The sequence below is a fragment of the Danio aesculapii genome, chromosome 15 (assembly GCF_903798145.1).
Source record: "Danio aesculapii chromosome 15, fDanAes4.1, whole genome shotgun sequence".
NCBI lineage: Eukaryota > Metazoa > Chordata > Actinopteri > Cypriniformes > Danionidae > Danio > Danio aesculapii.
In genome coordinates this window covers 13,818,480-13,831,006 of record NC_079449.1, presented here as the reverse complement: position 1 = coordinate 13,831,006, position 12,527 = coordinate 13,818,480, and the positions used below count along the sequence as shown (strand labels likewise).

Sequence of the window (12,527 nt, the reverse complement as noted above, 5' to 3'; positions counted from 1 at the left end):
CTGTTGGAATAGTTGCATGACTGAATTGTTTTTTTCCATGTCTTCCAGGCTGCAGCACGGCATCAATGCTCCACGCTGGTGTGTCACCACGTGCAAGAGTTTGAGCAGATTGGAGTGTGTTCTGAATGGCTGAGAGGTCTGGAGTTCTGCCCGCAACGGCTTCGCAACCTCAACGAGATTAACAAGATCCTCGCACACAGACCCTGGCTCATCACCAAGCAACATATACAAGTAACACAATAGTGGTCTTATTTATTGCTCTGTATATCTTATAATTATCTTAAAGTGCAAATTATAACTTCACAATTGTTACAATTGTATTAACAAAACGTGTCATTTTTACATTAAATAGAACTCATGCAAACAAATGAGTAAACATAGTAGTATTAGTAATAGTAATGTTAATAGTCTCTCGGTTTCTCTAGCGCTCCAGCACTCGATCTCTCTTGCGTGCCAACACTCGGCCTCTCTCGCGTGCACTAGGTTTCTTTCGTGCGCACACTCGGTCTACCTCGCGTGCACATTCGGTCTCTCCCGTGTGAGCATTCGGTCTAACATGCGCACATTCAATCTACCTTGCACGCATTTCGTCTCTCTCGCGCACACACACTCGGTCTACCTTGCAAGCATTTGCGCGCACACACTTGGTAACCGAACCGTGAGACCAGTGTAGGTTCACACCTCTAGTATTTAATGGTATTTAAACTGCGCTTCCTGTGTTGTCGCTCCTTTGGGTTGTTTCATGCACAAGTGACGATTCTCTGTAAACTAACAGCATTCAGCAGTGAGTCTACCCTTACAAAAGCGTGCAAAAAAAGTGGTACAGTATGGTTCACTATTTTGACACTTTTGACAATGTAAATAGAAACAAATGCATGCTGTACTGTAGTGTTGACAAAAGTATTGAATTCAGTACTAAAATTTAAAAAAAATGTCCATTTCTCGCTAACATTTGAGTGCTTTGGCTATTGTGTTCACGTGCTCAACAGAAATGACTGTGATTGGCTGTGAAGGTCATCAGTTCACCACTTTTCACCAAGTGCAAAAACAGACACACGAACACTGGAGCATTTCAAAGCCACATAGATCAGCTGGTCTGTCTATGAGAAATCCGCTGATAGATTGACTGATCGACACAGGTTTGAACCGCTCCAATGTCCTTGTATCTGTGTGTGGACTTGATGTACATCGGTGAAAAATGGTGAACCAATGAATTAGGCCCACACAGAATCTGCGCACTAAAATCTGCAGATTTCCACAGATTTTTAGCCCATTGAGTCTATTTATTTACTTGTGTAAATGTGTGTACCTTTATATTTATTCAGTTTTTTCATTAATTTTAGTAGTTTTATTGACTAATATGAAAATGTTCATATGATATATTGAATATAGTTTGTAAAGTAATATGTTCTGTCTTTTAGTAGAGTATATAATATATAAGAGACTTGCTTTGTTTACCAAATATGTGGATCTAATTGCATTTACATTGTAAACATTAAATAAATGTTAAAAAGGTATTATTTTTATTTCATTTATTAAGTTTTTAGTTACAATACTCCCAAAATCATTCGCAGATTCTTTATGACCCTGCCGATGACCTTCATGGCCAATCACAGTCATTTCTGTTGAGCACGTGAACACAATGGCCAATCAGCTGTGTTTAGATACGCTCTCAACAGTGCTCAAATGTTAGCGGGAAATACATGTTTTTAAAATGTCAGTACCAATTGCTACCAGACTCTATATTTTTGACAACACTACCGTGCTGTACTACATACCGAACTTTACTGTTCAGTGGAAACGAGCCATAAGAATGCTAACTAAATGTCCTCATCTGACTCTGTTTTTCAGGCTCTTGTGAAGACTGGAGAGCACAGCTGGTCTCTGGCAGAGCTGGTTCACGCGGTCGTACTGTTGGCTCACTTCCACGCCCTGGCTAGTTTTGTGTTTGGCAGCGGTGTCAACCCTGACCCTGAGGTCACAGAAGTCAACAGGGTTACGGGCGACCTTTGCCCTCCAGTCATGAAGGGTTTATGCACCTGCCACCTAACAAACAGCAACCAAGCCAACGGGAACCCTCCGTGTAACTCGAACACTGGGGTATGACAACATTACAAAGTCTCCATGTGTTGTTTCTCTCTCTGCATTCCAAGAAGACATGTTCAGATCATGTTTCAGCAGAAGGCAAAAACAAGTCACACACAAAATGATCATTAACATTTTTGCCTAAATCACATTTTCGGTATTTCAACATTTTGTTTTTGAGGTTGCTATACGTCCCATAATTCATGTTTCTCTACTACAGTGTATATATATATATATATATATATATATATATATATATATATATATATATATATATATATATATATATATATATATATATATATACACACACACAGTCAAGCCCAAAATTATTTATAACCCTGGCAAATTCTGACTTAAAGTGTAAATAAAGGCTGAGAAATATTTTTTTTCCACAATGAAGCCTCTTTTATATGGTCTTATTATCTTGTGGGAGAATTCTGTGTCCAAAAAAATTTGGGGCTTGACCGTATATCTAAAAATATATTACATAGGAGTATACATAGGAGTAACATCCGATTTTTAAACTCCATTCTTGTGTATTATAGAGTGAGTTGGAAGCTCTGATGGAGAGAATGAAGCGATTGCTGGAGGAGAGAGAGGATGATGATGCTTCAGAGGAGGAGATGTTCACTCGCTTCGAAAAAGAGAAGAAAGAGAGTCTCCTGGTGGTGTCTGCAGGTATTGCAACACTAAGATTCTTTCTAACTTTGTTTTTCACGTGTTGTTGTCAGGATGACCTAGAGAGGTCTGCGTCTCTCTGAAAGCCTGTCTGTCTTTCATGTGTTACTGCTCCAGAATGAAAAAAGTCTGTCAGATTATGGCAACTTGCCCTAAGGATATTTTTAAAATAAAGTTGGTTAAGTGAACATAAACAGTTAAGGGCGTACTCACACAATGTACAGTTGCCTTGAACCAGGCCGAAGCATGCTTGTCCCCCCTCCCGTCTCCCCTGATGGCCCGCACTCATATGCATTCGGGCCCGAGCATGCTTACATCATCGATGATACGCTGTTCAGTAAGCGCTCTCGCTTAGCACAGTGGAGATTTCTTTAGTTATATCAGTTAGGGATGCATTGACACACAGTCAAATATTTTGCCAAAAAGATTAGCCACTTTTGATGCTCATAAACAATCATAAAGTCCTCATGCTGCAGGTATTAGGAGGTTTGCTGAAGGCGCAGCTGTGCAGTGAGAGGCTTGCATCTTTAATATTCTAAGACAGTTTGCGTTCATTAAACAGTAAGAATGATTAATAAACATTAAACAGTCCCTTAAATATCACGTCTTGTCTTCAGTTTTGGGCTCACCAGGGCTGGCCAGCTGAACCATGCCTGAGCCCGATTCAGAGCACTCACACTTCTCAAACGATCCAAGAAACGGGCCTGGGCACGGTTCGGATAGCGTAGTGTGAATAGGCCCTAAAAATCCTTTTGTCTGTGCACAAAGATGTCTCAAAGATAGGTATTTCTTCTTCCCTTGATATAAGAATGTTTAAACATGCATACGTTAGGCAAGTAGATTTTTCTGCAATATGAAAACTAGAGTTGAGAAATATCAAAATTTACTGCCATTAAAAAAAATTGTTGTATTTTTTGTAGGATTACTCATAAAGAGAGAGAGAGAGAGAGAGAGAGAGAGAGAGAGAGAGAGAGAGAGTTTTCATTTATTGCCATTTCAGCTTCTATGGCTATGTCATGACAAAAAAAAAAATAGATCAAGTTTACGACGTTTTATAAATACCAATTTTCTATAATTATAAAAATATTCTAACAATTAAGTAATCAACAGCAATAAATAATATACAAGGTAAAATACATAAATAACAATAATAATGATGATAATATGTAAGATAAAAATCTAAAACTCTTTTTTAAGGTTTCCTTTTGATAATAATTGTACAATTTTAGACGGATTCACATTTAAAAACATTTCATTTAAAGTTTCTCCAGATAAAAATTGTTGTGTGATAACATTAAAAACGAGGCATTCCACCAGAATATGTTTAACAGTTTGGTTTCTGTTGCAATATAGACATTTTGGGGGTTCTTCTCCTTTGAGTAAATGTTCATGTGTGAGTCTCATGTGTGCGGCATCTTGTATAAACAATCTCATCATGTCTTGACTTAAAAAAATAAATAAGATTTTCTTCCTTTTTCTGGCTGAATTTCAAAGTTTATTATCTGGGCACTGATCCCATTCTGTTTGCTATTTTTTGAGAATATAGCCTTTTATTAGTGGCTTTAAATCCGAAGTTGGGATTTTACACTCCTTCAGCTCTCCTGCTAGGGCTGTCTTGGAGGCCTTGTCGGCTTGTTAATTACTCGTAAAAAATATTTGAATTTTTTGTAGACTGAGACTTTCAATTTACTTGGAGTTGAGATCTGATGCCATTTTAATGCTGAAGCATTCATTTCACTGCTGGAACCAAAATGTGGAAACTCCAGTAAAAATACTAATGAAAGCTGAAACTTGTAACGGCTTTCTTCCATTGCATGGTACGATTCAGTTTGGTACAGTTCACAAAACTGGAGTTCCCTACCTAGTACTTTTTATTACCTCGTCCCCATTACCAAAACGTGATGTATACACACTGCTAATCACTGATGTCAGAGCAGTAAGGTGGGAGTCATAGTAATAATCCCACCCACTTTAAGCAATACTAAACTGACAATACACCGCCATACAAACCAAGCCAGAGCAAAACCCAACCAAAGTGAGTGTACTGCACAGTGGAAAAGAGGCTACTGTTTGTTTATAGATTTCTTTGCTATGTCCGACCTCCCTCTCTTTTTCCTTTTGCTATTCATTATAGTCATGATAAAGCGGGAATTAAAGGCATGAATTACCATGAAAATTCTGAAACATATGTTCTGTTGTATCTTGTATCTACATTTTTTGTTCTTTATGACTTTATTTCCTATTTATCGTTCTTAAAAAGAATAAATGATGCAGTAATCTTTAGTCTTTGCACTTAAAACTGTGATTTGCATTTCCAGGGTTTGATGAGGAAGTTGTTCCTCCTTCACCCGTGGCTCGGTTTGTAGATGACCCATCGTTTGGATATCAAGATTTTGCACGACACGGAGAAGACAATCCACCGACATTTAAAGCACAAGTACGACGGCGAACACCTTCAGTCATACAGTATTAATTTCAGTACCACATTAAGAATAAATGATTGACGATTCTGTTGTGTTGGTTCTGTAGGACTACTCGTGGGAGGATCACGGTTTCTCTTTGGTTAACCGGTTGTACTCTGACATCGGGCACCTGTTGGATGATAAGTTCAGAACGGCCTGTGATTTGACATATTATAATATGGCCAGTCATGAGGGTGTGGATACTAGTATGCTGCGTAGGGCTCTCTTCAACTATGTCCACTGCATGTATGGGATACGGTACGTCTATGTGTACATATATTATTATGTCAATGACAAATCTGCAATCTTTCACATTATGGAGTAAATATATAATAATAATAATAATAATAATAATATTAAAATGTTCAAAATAAACTTTGTTCACTCAGGAAATAATTTACATTGAATTCTGGGATACACCATTTCATTCTGTGTGCTTTATTATTATGTATTATTTATTCTTATTATGAATACTATAGTATGAATAGTATACTATATGTTATAGAATGTATTATATTTGGAAATATATCATATTAACATTTTTTTTTTGTCATTTTAGAGTATATTTGAACATGATTATGGTGTTTTTATCAGTTTTAAATCAGTTTTATTGTATTTTTCCGTATTTTGAAAACTAGAGTATGTATAGTATACCAGTGTTTCTCAACCACGTTTCTGGAGGACCACCTGCTCTGCACATTTACATGTCTTCTTAACCAAACACACCTGATTCAGCTCATCAGCTCATTAGCAGAGACTGAAAGATCTGTAATGGGTGTGTCGGACAAAGGAGACATCCAAAACATGCTGTGTTGGCGTTCCTGGCTGAGAAACACCATATATATATATAAATATAAACATAATAGTTTTAATAGCTCATCTCTAATAACCGATTTATTTTATCTTTACCATGATGACTGTAAATAATATTTGACTAGATATTTTTCAAGACACTTCTATACAGCTTAAAGTAACATCTAAAGGCTTAAAGTTCGACGGCACAATCATGTCTATAAAAAAGAAAGTCTCGAAATCCTTTTGTATTAGAAACTACTTTCTTCCGCCTTTCATTCACATCTGCAGCTGACGTCAGAACAGCAGAAGTAGTTACTAATTCACAAACGTCACTTTAGAGATAGTGTTTGAATGATTCTCTAGTGTAATGTCTAAAGTGATGACAAAACAGGTGATATTGCTGACATTTTAACATTATAAGGCTGAATGTGACCTGAAATGCCATCAATCTACAGAGATATCTCCTTACGCTATTACAGTCTACAGTATTTCTCTGTTGCAATTGGGATATCACAATAATTAACCCCGAAAAAAGCAGCACAATCACTTACAGATTGCTGTTGTGTTTGTGATAAGAAAAATACTCAACACATGCGGGCATTTCTTCTTTTTTTTCTGCCAATATCTCACACTCAATACACTACAATTACTATGGTATAAATATAGCACTACAGCATACAAAAGAGAGAGATCGACTTAGAAATTCTTATTTTATTGAATTTTATTTTCAATAAAATATTTAAAATTTTAAAGCTAAAACTATAAAGCTATAATTTAGTTTTGGTCATTTTAGTACTTCAGATAATGCTTATTTATTTTAATTTCTAGGGCAACATTTTCATGTAATATTTCTAATTTATTTTTGAATTATTTAAAAAGTTAGTAAAAAAGTAAAAAGTTAACAATAATTGTGTCAGTGCCAATGGCCCAGTGGTTAGGTGCTCATGGCGACTCGAGTTCGAATCCCTGCTTGAGGTCCTGTGCAGACTCTTCCACTCTCTCTGCTCCCAACTATTTTTAGGTCAATACGCTGCACTATTCTATCCATTAAAGGTTAAAAACCGCAAAAAAGTTATATATAAAAAAAGTTAACAATAATTATCATAAGATAATCATATAAGTCCAGCAAACTGCATTCTGGGATTTAGTGTTTGCAATCTTCTATATATATTTAGCTTCTTTTAATTTTTAGTTTCCTTTTGAAGTTTAGTTTCCAATTAAATTGTGTTGTATTGTATAAGTAAATTTTGTATGTTTTTTTGTGGATAATGACAAATGCTAATATAGTTTTTCCTAATATAAAGAATTCCTTTAATGTAATATTTTCAGTTTTTTTTTCAAATTTCAATTCAAGTTTAAGGGTTTTTGTTTTGTCCTTTTGTTTTGCATCATTTTCTTTATTTATAGCTTTATTTTTTTATCTCAGCATCAGCAATTTTAGTGTATTCCTTATATGTAAGCCTCGTAAATGTAAATAAAAAAGATATTTCCGTTTCATTCCAATTAATATAAAAATGTTTGTTTTAAACTACATGATATGAGCCAACAGCGCCCTCTAGTGTACTAAAACACATGAAGTCCAACAATGAATATGAATGAACGTATGTTTTTGTGTCTGCAGATATGACGATTATGACTACGGTGAGGTGAATCAGCTGTTGGAGCGCAGCCTGAAGGTTTACATTAAAACGGTGACGTGTTATCCAGAGAGAACCACCTGCCGCATGTATGAGAGCTACTGGCACCAGTTTAGACACTCCGAGAAGGCAAGACATATTATTTATTTTAATTTAATTTAGTACTTAAAGGGATCCCGCTATGCTTTTTATTACACTTTCAGCTACATTATGTTGCAGTTTGATGAATGTGACCTGCCCTTTTTCTAAGACAAATGACCCCGATTGTAGTCCTAAATGTTCTTCCAGAGATAAACAAAATCACAGTATACTGAATATTAGGGATTTAAAAATAAATTAAAAATCTGAAACGCATTATAACACTGAAATCCACTTCACAGCATGCATTGTTTACGGCTGCAATGAGTAAAACCAGTGTGCTGAACACTACAGGGTATTATAGCACACTATAGACTTTCTCTGGCTTTATTTTTGGCTATTTTTATCTTTTTACCGAAAACCAATAATTTAGCCGAAACTTTTTGGTGGCAAAACCTGGTTGGGCTGAATTATTAGTGTTTTGTCCAGCTTTTTTTACAGGTCTAATGATGCAGATATTCAGTAATTTAATATATCGTGATAATGAACATGCACAATGTTGATATCATGGGCACTTTAAAATACCGTGAATAATTATTTACTTCAGGGTTCCCACGCTTTCATAAACACCAGATTCAAGGACTTTTTAAAGCACCATTAATTTCAAATCAAGCACCTTTGTAATTCATACCCAGCTTATCTAGCTCCATTAAAGTCCTTACTATACTTAATTCACTTACATTTAATATTTACGTTCAAAATGTCAGAGTAATTTAAAAAAGTTAGAGCATTTAAAAAGTCTTGTTCAAAAAACTTGATGTATTTGTTGAATTCAAATTGGTGATATTCAAATCAAATATTGTTAAAATGTGTAATGTTTGTCAGTGTTATTGTTGTTATTGAATCAATATGTCTGAAATTCAAGTACTTTTTAGTACGTTCAAGATGTGTGGGAACCCTGTTACTTGTTATTTAAACTTTTAGAGTGCCTTTTATCTATATTCATATTGCATTAGCAGTGGTGACTGCAAATGCTTGGAGTCTTACTGGGTTAATTAGCTTAATAGATAAAACATAAAAAATTTCACAGAACAAGCTACGGTCACACTGGACTTTTCTCCCCATAGACTTCCATTCCTACACACCCGAATGCGTCAAGACTGGGAACGCAAGCCCGTTTCGCAGTTCACCGTGTTGGAAAGTTCAAGCTTGGTGAACTCAGCAAAATCGCATCACATGACTGCCTGAGGCCAATCGAAGATCAAAACATGACCTTTCTGGAAAGAAATTTAAAATATGAGCAATCGCTCGCTTTTTTAAATGTCTAATCATTTTATTTATACCCACCACTTTTCGCAGCACCATCCAACAGAATTTCGCATGCTCAAACTCTAGTGTGACCGCAGCATTAATCTGGCCTACTACATGATTAAATATTCAATGAAAATTCTGTGACTATTAAAAAAAGGTTTAACACTCAAGATGAAAACTACATACGTATTTATGAATTTTAGGTGATGTTAAATTTCTTAATGTCTAATAACGTGTTATAATCAGTCGAGATCTAATTACAATATTTTATCATAATTTTATCCACGATCGTACTTTTTCTCAGATTTCACTCCCCTGAAGATCTGACATTGTCACACTTAGGACATGCGTAAGGGCTTCCCCTACAGTAATTCACCTAAAACACGGATAGCCGTTACACCTGAACCAATCTCATCTCCACCTGTCTGTTCCATTGCTCCGTTTGCTCCAACTTTCTCTGGCAGAAGCGCGTCAAACGCACAAAACACCCAATTCGCGCCACAAGATGTCTATATCTCATCTTTTCTATGACCACATGTAAATCCCTTGAAACCTGAACCTGAAAACTCCCCCCGCCCCCCCATGCCATGTAATGTAATGATTGTGAGGGAGCAGGTGAGACGTCATTTTACGAGAGACACTCAAATACGTTACGTGTGCTGCGTATGCAAAGTCTTGTAAAACAATAAATTGCAAACTGAAATGAATATAATTTGATTATATGGTTTGGAATTTGATGTTTTACGATATTATTTAATTTTTTGCGATTATTTTGCGTTTAATTAAGAATTTAGCAGGATTGCAAAATTGTGCAACTTTTTGTTGATTTTGCTTTGGATTCAGCGATCGTGATATCGCAAACAACTAGGGGGTCTGTAATATGCTGATACTCTTATATTACACACTTATATGCTGATTTTTCTTCCTCAACTGTTTGAATTCACATACATCACTAACTTGATGTGTTTTTTACATACCTTTTTGCTTATGTGAACTGATGTGAAAGACTTCAGTTTCTTACCCATGTGACTTTCTTGGCTTTCTGTAAACAAACAAGGCTTTAATATGCATGTGGATGTTTAGTTTGTTGTTATCGGAGTAATCAATGCACAGGCTATACAGGCTCCACCCTTTTCCTTAAAGTGAGATGGGGAGCATAAGCTTATTTGCATTTAAAGCAACAGTATAACATATAATAAATAACTGTGAGTGATTCTAAGTTTTAAGAAATTTTGCACACATTTGTGGGACAATCTACTTAAAAAAAGCCAAATAGGATCACTTTAATTATATATTTGTTTTTTGCTCATTAAATACAGTATTCTTTTACTGTAAACATCCTCAAATCTCTTTTTCCTTCTGCAGGTCCATGTGAATTTGCTTCTAATGGAGGCTCGAATGCAGGCAGAGCTCCTCTATGCTTTGAGAGCCATCACTCATTATATGACCTGACCAATCAGATTCCGCCAATTCTAAGACCTGACCAATCAGATTTGTATTTTTTTTTTTGTTATTTGGTGATCCGACCAATCTGACCACACTCACAATATGACTTGACATGCTAACCCTTTTTTATTCCATCATGGGACATGCCATAGTTTGGCATATAATTTAGTGTTGTGTACAAATGATGTATACTTTATTTGGGGGGGGATAGTTCAGATTGACTAAATGAAAGTTACTGAATACAGAGCATCCGAATTGGCATGTCTGAATAAATTGTCAACTAGAATTGTGGGTGGGCAGTCATAATGGTCAGACAAATTTCCTTCTAAAAACTAACAAACAAACAAACAAAAATCTGGGACTTGGCCTGATCAATCAGACATCATGACTGCAATATTACAACGTGCAATATTTTCTCATCGAAATCTCACTTATATTGTAAGCTAAAATACTGGGGGACTCCGTGCAGTTGCCATATTATTATTTTTTGCACATCTGAGAAGAACTGAATACCTTTTCTTTTTGTATCACCAACATAAATAACAAAAACAGAATGTGAGACTCCTGTATGGAGACAAAAGTCTTTCTTTCTTTCTTTTTTTACAACTCCTGTGCCTTTTTCATTCTCTCATGTACCTTGTTTATTTCATATTGAATGTATTGCAATTCTTTTTCATATGAAACTGGTTTTGGTTTAGTTGTTTACCTTGAAACTAAAGCTTTTGTAGCATTATTACTGTACTATCAGTCCTTTTTCCTATCTCAGTGTTATGCTTCAGATAGCAACCTTTTACTTAATATGTACATTAAGTAAATAGCTCTACTAATCACATCTTGTGACTTCATTTCTGTGTGAATGCGAGTGTGTGCGAGTGTTTTTAAACATCTGTCTGCATAGGACAAAGTATTTGCACGTCTCTTTTTGCATTTGTGTGACTGTGAAAAAAAAAAGTGCACAAAATTGTTAATAAGACTGAGTGTTATACAGCGGGGAAAATAAGTATTAAACGCATCATTTCCTGGGAATAATATTTCTAAAGGAGCTGTTGACATGGAATTGAAGTAGATTTTGGTAAAAACCCAATCAATACAAACATAAAGAGGTGGGATTTTTTCACAGACTTCAACAGAGTGTAAAAATCTTGGTTTTTTTTTTGGGTCTCGTCTATCAAATCTGATCTTTATTTTGTATTTTCTATTGGATTCGAGTCAGGTGATTGGCTGGGCCATTCTACAGCTTGATTTTCTTTCTCTGAAACCATTTGAAAGTTTCTTTGGTTGTGTTTCGGATCATTGTCTTGCTGAAATGTCCACCCTGGTTTCAACTTCATCATCCTGATAATGTAGATGTTGGACTAAAGCAGCTAATATTAACTTACAATGACGAATGGTAGAGATTTCAGCTGCTGTCTGGGCCTTCCATGCCTTTTACACTTTCCTTTCTTCGTGTGTTCAATACTTTTAGATTTTCTTTCTTTGCATATATGGATTTCTTTGGTTGTTATCAACATCCAGGGAAAATTTTAAGTCAACTACACCTTTAGAAATATGTTTTCTGAGAAAAATGGTGACGTGTTCAATGCTTATTTCCCCCGCTGTATGTATGAATGCTATTAGGGAGCGTCTCAAAACTAACTACTTTTTTTTATACTATCTGTGTGATTATTACTGTCCATCAAAAAAGAAAAAAAAAGTTTTATTTATGTTGCTTTAAGAATCATATTTGCACAACTCTAATCAAGGTGCAGCATCAGTGTCCTTTAAAAGAATAGATTAAGTGTAAAGTTAAAAGATAAGCTTTATAAATGAAACAAAGTGTTGCCAGGTCCAGTGCCTTATTCATGTTTAGAAACGCAGGTTATGGTTTTGTCTCGTCACACACCAGAGATTGTTACAGATGTTTCATTTGAGTAGGTAGATGTGTCATCGAAGTGCCTTTCAAAGCTTAAAGGTTTTTAAAGTGTGCGCAGCAGACTTAAGAAATGCCCATGTGTGTCTGTTGCATTTCCTACTTGTGCTTATTCCGATCAAG

The 12,527-nt window shown here is 35.7% G+C and overlaps 1 protein-coding gene across 1 annotated transcript in view; it reads left to right on the top strand.

Moving 5' to 3' along the window:
* Positions 1–12,527, top strand: part of sesn3 (sestrin 3) — a 38,940-nt gene that overhangs the window by 26,288 nt on the left and 125 nt on the right. The window contains exons 4-10 of the mRNA XM_056473360.1: positions 49–231; positions 1,852–2,100; positions 2,634–2,766; positions 5,085–5,203; positions 5,296–5,486; positions 7,645–7,789; positions 10,415–12,527. The exon at positions 10,415–12,527 is cut by the window's right edge and continues 125 nt beyond it. Coding sequence (XP_056329335.1) covers positions 49–231; positions 1,852–2,100; positions 2,634–2,766; positions 5,085–5,203; positions 5,296–5,486; positions 7,645–7,789; positions 10,415–10,501 — 1,107 coding nt within the window. The 3' untranslated portion in view covers positions 10,502–12,527. The remainder of the gene's footprint in view (positions 1–48; positions 232–1,851; positions 2,101–2,633; positions 2,767–5,084; positions 5,204–5,295; positions 5,487–7,644; positions 7,790–10,414) is intronic.